This window comes from Sminthopsis crassicaudata, chromosome 4 (assembly GCF_048593235.1).
Source record: "Sminthopsis crassicaudata isolate SCR6 chromosome 4, ASM4859323v1, whole genome shotgun sequence".
In the NCBI taxonomy this organism is placed as follows: Eukaryota; Metazoa; Chordata; class Mammalia; order Dasyuromorphia; family Dasyuridae; genus Sminthopsis; species Sminthopsis crassicaudata.
The window spans coordinates 365,355,735-365,369,613 of record NC_133620.1 but is presented as its reverse complement, the minus strand read 5'-3'; the positions used below and the strand labels follow the sequence as shown (position 1 = coordinate 365,369,613).

Genomic DNA, 13,879 nt, shown 5'->3' with positions numbered 1-13,879 from the left:
AACTGAGGGGGTACTAACTCCTCAGCAAGGCAGATGGACAGAACCTCTAGGAAAACAACATACAATAAATTCAGGGCTCAGGACCAGTGTGAGAGTGATCAGGATAGGAGGGAGAGACAATCTGCCATGTGGAACATAGGGCATTCTAGCTGTACCTTGCTGGGCAGCTTCCTCTACCTGACTTAGTTGGAGAAGAGCTTGCGGTCTTTGCTTCCACCTACTGGAGCTTTAGAAAAATTTACCAAGAATTAAGTTTAAATGGCAATCATTTTCTCCATCTCAACATCCTTTTCCAGCTCTTCCTCATCTATTCAGTTCTATCTCTTTTTCTTTTCTTCTTTCTCCATCTGTGAAAGTGAATTCTCCTCCTTACCAACGGGAGAAGGAAGCCGTTCCTTTTCTTCCCAGGAGTCCACCCGTAAGGCAGAGAAATTCCATCTTCATATTCTGCCGGCAGCCATCGGGCCAATGCTCTATTTGAGGAGCCTAGGGTTGAGTCCTTTCTGAGATGGAGGAAAGAACAGAGTTCTACCTTCATCCAGGTCCTAACAGCCTCAGATAGATCTGTTATGCAGTAGAGGGGGTTGGGGAGGTGGGGGGTGGCAATTTAAGGGGCATTTTAAAAATAGGATCTTGTTAGGAATAGCAATTCACAGTTATATATGGAACTTCTTGTGCCTGAAGCACAAGTTATTGTGGAAAGCAGGTGAAAGTAGTTCATCAGAGAGGATAAAATGGTGTAATGTTTCTGTATGACTAAAGGGCTGGCCTCTACCATGAAAGGAAGAGGCTGAGAGAGAGGGGGTAGCTATAAGGAGGGAGAATTGCTTCAGGAAGAGGATACAGAATATACTGGAGATAGGATAAGGGGCAGCAGAAGAGTTGAGGGCAAGATTCATGGAGCATAAACCAAGAGTAAAAGGAACCTTTGAGTCCACCGAGTTTGAACTCCTCCTTTTATAGTTCCAGAGAAATCAAATAGATTATCCAAGATCACACAAGTGGTAAGTGGTAAAGCAAAGATTCGAATGCATATTGTGGTAAGTGGTAAAGCAAAGATCTGAATTCAGGTTCTTTGTCTCCAAAACTGGCATTCTTTCCACTACACTATGCTGCCTGAACCTGCCAGTTTTCCTGACTGCAGGGAGAAGAAGTGATGTCTGAATTGTGAGCACAAGGGGTGGGCCAGGAAAGGCAGAAAGCGTGGGTCCCTAGATAGTTCTGTAGGTTTCCTCTATATTTTCTGCCCTGGAATACAGCTCTGATGGTCCTACTTAAGTTTTAGCAACGAGAACTCTAACTGAAGAGAACTGTTAACTGTGAGGATAACTCAGAATCCAAGTCCTAACTCTGTTTGCTAGTTGTGTGAAACGGGACCTCTTTTTATCTAAAGAGAAACACCTATTAATTGTCCAGCACATAATATATAATATTGCCTAATATAATAACATCTCACTTTGGAGGAAACAGAATGGTACATAGAGTCATAGTCACTATTACCTGTGTAACTTTACGCAAGTTAATTAAGCTATCAGGATCTTAGCTTTCTCATCAATTAAAAAAAAAAAAAAGAGTTGGATTTTATGACTTCTAAGGCATCTGCCAACTCTAGATATATGAGCCTATGGTTGGCCACAGGTGAATTTTTTTCAGCTGGAGGAACACATGTTGAGTTTCTACAAAGATGTGATGGTGTGGCAATATATTCTGGTAGCAGATGCACCCACAATAAAAGCAGGTTTTTTTTGTTTTGTTTTGTTTTTGTTTTTGTTTTTTGAGGCATTTGGGGTTAAGTTATGCTCAGGATCATACAGCTAGTATCTGAGGATGTATTTGAACTTAGTTCTTCTTGATTCCAAAACCAATGTTCTATCAGTGTCCCTCTACTCTTCCTTCCTTCCTTCCTCCCTTCCTTCCTCCTCTTCTTTCTTTCTTTCTTCTTTCTTTTCTTCTTTCTTCCTTTCTTCCTTTCTTCCTTCCTTCCTTTCTCTTTCTTTCTTTCTTCCTTCCTTCCTTCCTTCCTTCCTTCCTTCCTTCCTTCCTTCCTTCCTTCCTTCCTTCCTTCCTTCCTTCCTTTCTTTCTTTCTTTCTTTCTTTCTTCTTCTTTCTTTCTTTCTTTCTTCTTTCTTTCTTCTTTCTTTCTTTCTTTCTTTCTTTCTTTCCTTTCTTTCTTTCTTTTCTTTCTTCTTTCTTCTTCTCTTTTCTCTTTCTTTCTTTCTTTCTTTTCTTTCTTTCTTTCTTTCTTTCTTTCTTTCTTTCTTTCTTTCTTTCCTTCCTTCCTTCCTTCCTTCCTTCCTTCTTCCTTTCTTTCCTTCCTTCCTTCCTTCCTTCCTTCCTTCCTTCCTTCCTTCCTTCCTTCCTTCCTTCCTTCCTTCCTTTCTTTCTTTCTTTCTTTCTTTCTTTCTTTCTTTCTTTCTTTCTTTCTTTCTTTCTTTCTTTCTTTCTTTCTTTCTTTCTTTCTTTCTTTCTTTTCTTTCTTCTTTCCTTTCCTTCCTTCCTTCTTTTCTTTCTCTTTATTTCTTTCATTCTTTCTTCCATTCTTTCCCTTCCTTTCTTTTTCTTTCTTTATTTCTTTCATTCTTTCTTTCCTTCCTTCCTTCCTTTCTTTCCTTCCTTCCTTCCTCCCTCCCTACTTTTCTCCCTTCTTACTTTCTTTTTTCCCTTCCTTCTTTTTTCTTTTTCTTTCTTTCTTTTTTCCTTTTTTCCTTCCTTCCTTCCTTCCTTCCTTCCTTCCTTCCTTCCTTCCTTCCTTCCTTCCTTCCTTCCTTCCTTCCTTCCTTCCTTCCTTCCTTCCTTCCTTCCTTATTTCTTTCTCTATCTTCCTTTTTTCTTTCCTTCCTTTCTTTTTTCTTGCAATTGAAATTAAGTAACTTGCCTAGGGTCACACTGCTGGCAAATGTCTAAAGATGGATTTGAACTCATAGTAGGGATCTTAATAAATACTTATTAATTTCAAAAAAGTTAGAAATAAACATCATCTCATATATCCTATCCTATCCTACAATTAGATGCAGTGGAAAGATATCTGGTGTCAATAGATCTGAATTTAGAATGATGGCTTGATCTCTCTCTGCCTCAGTTTTTTCATCCATATAGGAGATAATAATGCTTGCATTTAGCCTAGTGTAATAGATAGAAAACTGGCATAAAATCCAGGAAGACTGGGTTCCTGTCTTGTCTCTTATACGTATTGGCTTTGTCAGTGTGGCCAATGTATGAACCCCTCAGTGTCCCAGGAACCTTCCTAAAATGAGTTTTAGAAGTTCAGAGATCATGTGACCTGCACTGATAGAGCTCCCTGGAGCAATAAACTCATAGATTCAGCTGCAGAAATGGTGTCACCTACTTTGGCAAAAAAAAAAAATAATCCATCCTTCCTTCCCCCTAATTGCAAGAGTTGTTATGAGCATCAAATAAGAAAATCTAAATGAAAGTACCATGCCGAACTCAGTTATTATTATCATTGGCACTGGATGGGAAAATGGAGCCTTGAGCATCATTTTCCTTTAAGTTGGGATTATTTTAGAATGGAATTAGGAATGCTTTTGCCATTATGGAGATACTTTGAATAATGCAATTTTGTCATTGGATTGTGAATGACTTTGTAACCTCATTTGGGCTTTCTTGGCAGAGATACTATACTGGCTTGCCATTTCCTTTTCTACTAACTTTGCAGATGAGGAAACTGAGGTAAACTGAGTTAAGTGACTTGTCTAGGGTCATCCAACTAGTAAGTATCTGAGGTCAGATTTCTACTCAGACCTTCCTGACTCCAGACCTGGCACTCTATCCATTGTCATCTAGCTGCCTAGGATAATGCAATAAGAGTTTTCTACCCTAGCAACTCTGGGTGAGAAAAGTGGAAAAAGTCTGGTACCTGGCTGGAAGGTGGAGAGATCATAGAAAGTAAATGGGTTATGAGGAAGGGTAGTATAGGTATCTTTCTGTTTTGGGAAGGAGCACCTTTCCCCTGGATCCCCATTCACCTGTTGTTGCATTCTCCAGTAATGGTCCTATATGTGCTGTTCCAGTCACACTTCATTGGTCGCATCACCGTGTTACAGCCCACCTCCTTAGAAAGCATAACCAGTTCCAGGCTGGGGCCTGTAAATGAAAAAAGCCCTTTCAGAGCTCTGAAATTTTGCCCCTCTTAATATTTTAAGGTTGGATTATTGTATTGTTAGACTATTTTTTCTTTTTTTTATTATAACTTTTTATTTACAAGATATATGCATGGGTAATTTTTCAGCATTGATAATAGCAAAACCTTTTGTTCCAACTTTTCCCTTCCTTCCCCCCCACCCCTTCCCCTAGATGGCAAGTTGACCAATACATGTTAAATATGTTAAAGTATAAATTAAATGTATTGATAGACTATTGTCTACAATTCTGATTGATTATACAGTCTGACTTGGATACTGTGTAAGCTAATAAATGTTTAACAGCCCACAATGTAGGGGAAAAAAGTATATCTGAAATTTGTCTAAGTTCAATCTGTTATTAATGTTTCTCCATCATTTTATTAAATCTAGACAACCAACAAAACAAGAAATCAAGTCCTGATTTATAGCATTCAACTCTCAAGTTGGTTTGAGTTGGCTTTAGCACACTCTCCTGGAAAGGAAACATTCCTGGGACCTGCTGATTTCCTGGAAAGTCTTCTCCATCTTCTTCCACACATATAGGCAGTGGAAAACAAGTGAATTTATTTTATTTTTTTTTTTTTTTTGAGGCTGGGGTTAAGTGACTTGCCCAGGGTCACACAGCTAGGAAGTGTTAAGTGTCCTCCTGATTTCAAGGCTGGTGCTCTATCCACTGCGCCACCTAGCTGCCAGAAGACAAGTGATTTAAGAAGGGCAGGGTTGATGGTTCCAGATAGCTATCTATTCCACATAGACCTTTGTCACAAGCCCCGAAGTTCCATCAACTCTAGATTGATTTGAGTTACCAAGTCACTCTTCCAGACCACCAGGGAAGTTAAGTATACCTCACTGTGAATGAAATAATTTCTTTCTTAACACCTACCTGAGGTTGGCTGTACAGGGGATGAGAGATTGATGATTTGAAGTATGACGGATGGGTAGGAGAATATGGGAAAGGAAGGTCTTGGGTGAATGGCTTTGTAGAGCCACAGAGCAATAGCCTAAGAAATCTAGGCAAGAAGTCAGGAAGCTAGTTCCTTTTCCTTTCTGATATTGTCCAAGTCTTTCCTTGGCATTAACAATGAAGGAGGGCAAGGGAAGTTGGTAATACAGGAGGAATAAGCATGATGTATTGGAAGGAGCATAACTCTGAAATCAGAAGACTTTTGCTTTCTACCTGTATGATCTTAGACAATTTACTCAAAGTTGTTCCTCACTAGGTGCCACAGTAGATAAAGAGCTGGATGTAGGCATATCTGAGCTCAATCTAACCTCAGACACTTTCTAACTGTGTGATTCTGGACAAGTAACTTAACTTCTGTCTGCTTCAGTTTCTTCAGCTGTAAATGGGGATAATAATAGAACCTATTGCTCAGGATTGTTGTGAGTACCAAATGAAAGAATATTTGTAAAATGCTTACTTAGCACAGTGCCAGCAATATAATGGATTTTTAATAAATTCTTGTCCTATATACCCTCCCCTCCTCATCTATAAAATGAAGAAGGTTGGTTTAGTTGGCTTCTGAAACTCTTCTAACTAAAGAGCAATGAATCTAATCTTATGAGGTTGAAACTCTATAAAAATGGCCAACCTGGGTTCTCCCTCACATACCCATGCATTTCTCTTTCAGAATTGCTCAGAAATTTTTTTAAAAATAGAATCCAAGATTTTGAGTGACAGACTATCTTTTATCTACTGGGTATTTTTTCTAAAAATATCCCTAACCTTTCAATTTAGTCATAAAGCAAAAACAAACAAAAAACGAACAAAGTGAAATAAAAACTAAAAAAAAACACCCACCTCTTTTTTCTCCCTCCAATTTGGTCTTTTAAAAAAATTTAAGCATGTATTAAAATCAAACTTTATTTATTTAACAAAGGTCTAATCAAAGCCATGAATTTCTTTTTTTTTCTTTTTCTTTTTTTTTAAATAATAGCTTTTCATTTTCAAAATATATGCAAAGATAGTTTTCAACATTCAACCTTGCAAAATTTTCTCCCTCCCTTCCCCTCACCTCCTCCCATAGATAGTAAACAATTCATATTAAACATGTAAAGCTATGAATTTCTTAACCATTTAAGGTGCCTATGGTGGGAAAAAAATACCACATTTTAAAGTGCAAATGTATAATCAATGCTATCAGTATCTGAAGATCTCAAGGTTTTCTTATAGACTAATACGTCCTGTTTGAAATTTAATTCTTCAGAAAAATTAAATGATTCCTACATTGTATCATTTACCTTCTTTATTCAAAAGACTAGAAAAAGCAGAAAATGAGGAAAGAAAGCACCAACTGTTATTTACAGGCAATGGATTCCCCACAGTTAAAGCAAAGAAATTATCTTCTAATGGCATTTTTATGACATTTTGAAGGGAAAATAGGGTACTTTTCTCTGGGTGAATCATCCTCTCAGATCCTCTTTGGAAAAAAATAAATTTCACTTATTAGGATAAGAAGTAGGCCTATCATTTCACTGGTTTAGAAAACTCCCTTTAGCAATGTAACATGATGTCATAGGGAGGAGTCAGGGACGCTGAAATATTAAATGATTTGGCCACATTCACACATGTAGTATATGTCACAGACCTTCTTGACTGTGAAACCAATTTTCTATCCAAGGTGCCTCTCCCCTCCAACAAAACAATCCAAATTAATCTCTATCAATCTTTATCTCTAGTAGATTGAAATGTCCTCCATAATGGATCCTTCTGCATTAGCAGACATATGGTGTTAAAGGAATCATGTCCCCTGATTGAACCTCAGCTTCCTTCTTACCAGTAAAAAAAAAGGGTAGAGATTGAACTAGATGACTTCTGAGGTCCATTCCATCTGGAGCCCCAGTTATTCTAAGGGTCCATCTGCTTTTAACCTATGGTTCTAAGAAGGTGAAACTGAAATGTGATGTGGAAAAGTATATTTCTATTAATTCATTCAATAAATATTAGTTGAGTGGGTAATATAGGAAGAATACTTTGGGGGGTTTTGTATTTATAAGAAGAGCCCTCCTACCTTTTTTCCTCCCCTTCCCCGGAATCTTGGGACTTTGGGGTTACTTTACCTGTGACATTATTACTGGCCACCAAGTTCATGTGTTCTTTCTTTTCTAGAAGCTGGATGCATCCCTCCCATACCTGGGCCTTGCGCAAGACTTCCCGAGTCTGGCCTGTGGATTGTTTGAAGAATTTGGACAGCTGGAGGGGAGTGGGAATGTGCTCAGGGACCATCTTCACTCTACAAAGAGAAAAGATGATTGACCATCAATTAGGAGGAGAGCCCCAGTGGCATCCTGCCCAAGGGAGCTGGGATTGCTCTACTCATTATCGATAAGGTTATAAGCTGTTGTATGGATGCTTGCTACACAAGATCTGGTTTCCTGTACTCCTGGATCTTTTTTGGGAACTTTACTCCCTTCCTTATAAACTATCAATGTGATCTCGGTGAGCCACGATGAAACGCATCAGTTGGCAGTTTATATCAGAGCGTATTTAAGTAAGCATAGTCAAGAGGACCTGAGTTCAAATTCAGCCTAAGACACCTGACACTTACTAGCTGTGTGAACCTGAGCAAATGACTTAACCCCAATTGAGAAAATAAATGAATGAATGCCCGAAGAAAGAAAGGAAGGAATGAAAAAGGATTGAAGAAAGAAAAGGAAAACAGAAAAGAAGGAAGGAAAGAAGGAACTAAGGAAGGAAGAAAAAGAAACATTTGTTTTAGGTATGTTCTGTGAGATCTTAGGCAAGGAAACATTTCTCTCCAAGCTTTAGTTTCCTCAACTATAATATAAAATTATAGGGATGTATAATTTCTGTCCCCTAATAGAGAGGACATACACAAAGTGTTGTGAAAAAGATACTTTAGTGATCCAACTTATGTTTCTGATTCTAGCATTAGGGAAAAACTAACACTTTATCTTGGAGAGGATACATTTTTGTGTGCATGGCCATTCATAGTAGGTTACTAAATAAATGTTTAGCTTTTAAAGTCTTATACAGTCTGATTCCAACCTATCTTTCTAGACTCAGGGGATATTCCCCATTCTTCACTCTGTAACTCAGTTCATCTGGCCTTCTCTCTTACCTAATGCATGACACTTTACTTCTCATGTTTGGTAATTCCTCATGCCCTTCTTATTTATCTCTACTTCACAGAGTCCTTTTCTTCCTTTTAAAAACCTAGCTGAAGCACCTTTTGCTTTCAGGCAGATCTTCCTCCTCCCATCTGATTTTTACTAATCTGTTGGTTCCTTGTTTTCTAAGCTACCACGTATTCAACCACATTACAGATTTGTTTTTATTCTCTTTACATTTATGCTATTTACATTTATTATATACTCATGTGTTTTTCCTGCTAGAATGTCAACTCCTTGCCAGTAGGAAAGGGATTGTTTTCTCCTTTGTACTTTGTATGAGCACAAAGCCTGGCATCTAGTAGGTGCTTAACAAACACACTCCTTGGTGGATTGCTGAATATATGACATGGGAGGGATACTATTAGAAATCTACAGACTCCTGTTGCCTAAGTTTTAAAAACAGCAGCCAAAACCCTCAGCCAGGAGGACTGACTTATAGTGATTATACTCAAATTCACATCCTGTCTCCCAACCAACAAGTTCTCAAGAATATGTTAATGGCAAAACAATATTGAAACTTCTCTTTAAGGTTCTTTTTGTTGTTGTTTAGTAATTTTTTCAGTCATATCTGATTCTTTGTGACACCTTTGGTAAAGATACTGGAGTGATTTGCCATTTCCTTTTCTTTTTCAGATGAGGAAACTGAGGTCCAAAATCACATAGCTAGTAAGTATCTGAGACCAGATTTGAACTCAGATCTTCTGACTCCTGGCCTGGTATTCAACTGTGCTAAAACTCCAAAATATATAAAAGTGTCTTCCTTCAACACTTAGCCCAAAACCCACTTTTTACAAGATTTTTTTTTGTAGTACCACCCACCCCCTCCAACCAGGATCTTCCTTCTAGGATTACCTGCCATCTATGCTGCATATCCCTATAAGTGCATAGTTGACTTCCCCATTACAATGTGAGTTCCTTAACAGCAAGGACTGTGTTTTTTCTTTTCTTTGTTTGTTAAAAATTAATTCATCTTTTTAAAAATGAAGGTGCTCACTGTGCCTAATGGAGAACCAAACAGTGCTTAACTTTTTACCCAGCAATACTATTATTACGTCTGTATCCCAAAGGAATTATAAAAAAGAGGAAAGGACTTACATGTGCAAAAAATATTTATAGCAGCCCCTTTCCTGGTGACAAAATATTGGAACATGAGGAGATACTCATCAATTGAAGAATAAAGTTATAGTATATGAGTGTAACAGAATATTATTGAACAATAAGAAATGATGAAAAGGAAGATTTCAGAAAAACCTGGAAAGACTTGTACTAGCCGATGAAAAGTGAAATCAGGAAAACTTTTTATACATCATCAGTAACATTATTTGATGACCAGCTTAGCAAGACAATGATCTAAGACAAGTACAAAGGACTCATGAAGGAACATGTTATCCATAATCACATAAAGAACTCATGTACTCTGAATGAAGATTGAAGCATATTTTTTCACTTATTTTATTCTTTCTTGTTTTTTTCTTTTGATTTTTTTTTACAACTGTGACTAATATAGAAATATATTTTATATGTTTATAAATTACATCTTCAGAAGAGGGGAGGGAAAGGAAGGAGAAAGAAAAATTTGGAATTCAAAATCTTATAAACATGAATGCTAAAAGTTTTCATGACTTGTATCTGGGGAAAAAAATTAAATGAAGATCCTCTTCTGCCTCTCTCTTTCCTTTTCCATCCCAACTATCACTTCATAAACTGGGGCAAACGCGTGTATCCCAGAAAAACAAGTACCTGCATTGTTCACATCCAAAAACAACATATCTTAATCTTTACGCTGAATCTATCAATATATTTTTCTCAAGAGGTGGGAAACCTATTCCATCATGAATCCTCTAGAACAGTGGTTGGTCATCATGTCAATGTTCCCAAGTTCCGAGTTCCCAAGACTTCAGAGTTGATTGTTATTGTATAAATTATCCTTCTGGTTTTTCTCACTTCACTTGATATCAGTCCATACAAGTTTTCCTAGATTTTTCTGAAACCATTTTCCCTTTCTTTGTGTCACAAGTGCTTAGAATAGATCCTAGCACATATTAAGTGCTTAATAAATGTTGGCTGATTAACTTTATGACAAGGTTAAGGATAAAGATTTTTTTCTCCTGGCTGGTGAGGTGGTTTTTTTTTGTTTGTTTGTTTGTTTGTTTCTATTTTTTTTTCAGTCTGATCCTACATGAGGAAAGTAAGTTTGAAGTACAATGGTATGGGATGGGAAGTACAACCACTGCCCCTAATCCATCTCATGCTTCTGAACTAGAGGAATCCTTTCTGAAAACTGATGCTTTGCTTATTCTATTTCCTACATTTTCTCTCTTTCCTTTCATTTTCCCCAGATCACATACACCACCTTGTGTTCATCTTTATTCACGCATCTGGAACACTTGATACACAAAAACTGACTTATATGAAATAGGGATAACCTTAAAACCAGGAGTATTTAAGTATGGTATCAATCTAATGTACAGAAGGATTCTGAGAAAGATGTTTTTCTTGGAGAGTTTTAGAAACAGAACAGAAAAACACAATACACTTCTCATAGGTATAATTCTGCCCTAGAGCAGAGGGATGTCAAATATCCCCTTCACATTCAAGGGTGGTCAGGCTGAGCCAGATTAAAATGCAATTGGGAAATATTTGACAAAACAAACAAAAATGCAATAAAACAGAAAACATATTCAAGAACTAAGTCAATATTTGGATGTTTATGTATGGTTTAGTGGCCCCATTTCTATTTGAGCTTGACATCACTGTAAACTGGATGACCTTTCAAGGAACCTGGAAGACTTGCCAGTGTTTGTGATGCTTACTTCTGACAGCCATTCATCCTAGTGAAGGTCCTCATCACCTTTATTTGACTACAATCACAGTCTCCCAGTTAGTCTACTTTCTTTAATGTTGCCCAGTCTAATCCCTTCTGCCCACAACTGTCAAAGTGATTTTCTTTAACTATTATCTTTTTCCTGGCCAGTCAAACACTAATGTGTTCTGATCTGAAATCTGGTTGTGTGCTTCCTACTCAATAAATTACAGTAGCTTCTTATTACCTCCAGGAGCAAATGCAAACTTTTTTTCTCTAGCATTTGAAGCCCCAATCTATCTTTCCGGACTTATTACATGTTGTTCACTTTCATATGGTCCTGTCAAACTAGCCTTCTTACTATTCCTCACGTAACATTGCATCTCCTATGTCTGTATCAATGAATTGGCTGTATCCCACCCCTTTCCCTCTCCCATACCTGGAATTCATTCCTTCATTTCTGCTTCTAGAAATCTCTGGCTTTCTTCAAGACTCAACTCAAGATCAAGCCTTCCCAAACAGCTAGTTTCTCCCCTAATTACTTCCTAAAATTGTGAATATTGGTTTATGTATACGCCAATAGAATGTAAGTTCCTTGAGGGAAAGGTCTATTTCACTTTTAGTTTTGGATTCCTAACTTCTAGAGGTGCATATGGTAGCTATTCTATAAATTTACTGAATATTGAGTATTATACTGCTCTTCAGTGAACAGTCAAGGCTAATATATTCTCTTTATGCTGTCAAATGATGAAGAAGAGTACTTGCTGTCCCCCTCACCCATTCCTGTTCACTTACTTGTTTCGGCCAGCCAGGAAGGCCTTATCAACTTGGCTCTTGGCCTCCTTCACAACTTCATGGATGACTTCTGCCTTGCTGCTATTTTCTTTAGAGGATGTGATAAGGAAAAGAGAGAGAATATTAGTTGTGATTTTATAATCAGCACTTAATTCTATCATTTTTACTTCCACCAGTAAGATTCAGAATTAATCTGAATGAATGAGAATTTATGGGTTTAAAAATAACAGAGGAGCCAGGCAAGAGAACCCAAGGAAGCTGAGGATGGTGGGTTACTTATAACTTTTGAGCTGCAGTTGAGCCAAAGCTGGTTGGGTGTCCACACCAAGACAAATATGGTTATCCCCTTTCCCCCCCCCAGCACAAAACCACCAGATTGCCTAAACCAGCCCAGGAGCTAGTTAAAGCTTTCTTGAAGATCTGTAGTGGGGTCAGGTCCATGAGTTTTTATTTTTATATTTTCAAGCATCAAGTATAATACTTGGTACATTGTAGGCAGATAGTTTTCAACATTCATTTTTATAAAAATTTTTCTCCCTCCCTTACCTCCCTTCTTCCCCAAGATGGCAAGCAAAATGATATAGGTTAAATATGTGGAATTTTAAAAACGTATTTCCATATTTGTCATGCTGCACAAAGAAAAAAACAGATCAAAAGGAAAAAAACCACGAGAAAGAAAAAAAAAGCAACAAACAACAACAAAAAAGGTAAAAATATGCTTTGATTCACATTCAGTCACCATTAGTTCTCTCTCTGGATGCAATTGGCATTTTCCATCCTACATCTATTGGGATTGCCTTGAATCACCATATTGTTGACAACAGCCACGTCCATCACAGTTGATCATCTCTTAATATTATTACTGTGTACAATGTTCAGCTCCCTCCACTCAGCATCAATTCATGTCTTTCCAAGCTTTTCTGAAATCAGCCTGCTCATCATTTCTTATAGAAAAATAATATTCCATTACATTAATATAATATAACTTATTCAGCCATTCCCCAACTAATGGGCATCTACTCAATTTCTAATTTTCTTTCCACTACAACATTTTTGTACATGTGGGTCCTTTCCTCTCTTTATTGATCTCTTTGGAGTATAGATCCAGAGATAAAATGGTGTGCACAGTTTTATAGCCCCTTGGACATAGCTCTAATTTGTTATCTAGATCATTTCATAACTCCACCAAGAAGGGCATGTATATTCTTAAAGAAGATATTTACCATTAGCTGTAGATTCAGTAGGCTGGAGTAAGATCTGTGAAGATTCAATAGATTGGATCAAGTTCAATGATGCCAAGAGTCCAGCAAAAGAAAGAAACAGCTTCATTCCTGAAATGAAAACCCCCACAATTCAACAAGGATTACCATTGCCAACCCTACTTGAGTTCTTCTCAGAAAGGAAAAAGCTCAGAGGAACACTAAAATGACACTTCATCTTCTACCCTGCTTGCTTTCAACTCCATGGAACAAGATGACCCTAAGTCAGATATTCTTGATGACCCATCCTTCTCCCCACTCCTGTTTTCATTATTCCTTTTGTTCCTTTATATTGTAAACGTCTTAAGGGTAGGGACTAACTTTCTTTTTAATAATCTCATCCCTTCACTTAGCATAGTACCTGGTATATAGAAGGTGCGTTATAAATTCTTTTTGGATTTGGGTAATAATAATAATACTTAGTATTTATGAACAGTGTCTCAAAGTATTTAAGTATATTAAAACTTGAGACATCCTATATAGAGTTTTAAAATTTGCAAAAGCACTTTAGAAATATCTTATTCCCATAAGAACCCCAGGAAGTAGGTACTATTACTATCTTCATTTTAAAGATGAAAAAAATTAGGCAAAGGGAGGTTAAATGATTAACCCTGTATTACAAAAACAGGTAAGTTTCTGGGGTTGGATCTGAACTCAGGTTTTCTTGACTGCCAAGTCTATTGCAGTCTCCAGGTACCATCTAGCTATCTAATTTAGATTAGATTTAGAACTGGGTCATCTAGGCC

At 37.3% G+C, this 13,879-nt stretch overlaps 1 protein-coding gene across 1 annotated transcript in view; it reads right to left on the bottom strand.

The window, feature by feature from the left end:
• The window catches only part of LPO (lactoperoxidase), a 44,692-nt gene that overhangs the window by 15,346 nt on the left and 15,467 nt on the right, over positions 1-13,879 (bottom strand). Inside the window, exons 4-8 of the mRNA XM_074261895.1 lie at positions 13,098-13,205; positions 11,875-11,962; positions 7,203-7,375; positions 3,987-4,104; positions 374-503 (exon numbers count right to left, since the gene is read on the bottom strand). Coding sequence (XP_074117996.1) covers positions 374-503; positions 3,987-4,104; positions 7,203-7,375; positions 11,875-11,962; positions 13,098-13,203 — 615 coding nt within the window. The 5' untranslated portion in view covers positions 13,204-13,205. The remainder of the gene's footprint in view (positions 1-373; positions 504-3,986; positions 4,105-7,202; positions 7,376-11,874; positions 11,963-13,097; positions 13,206-13,879) is intronic.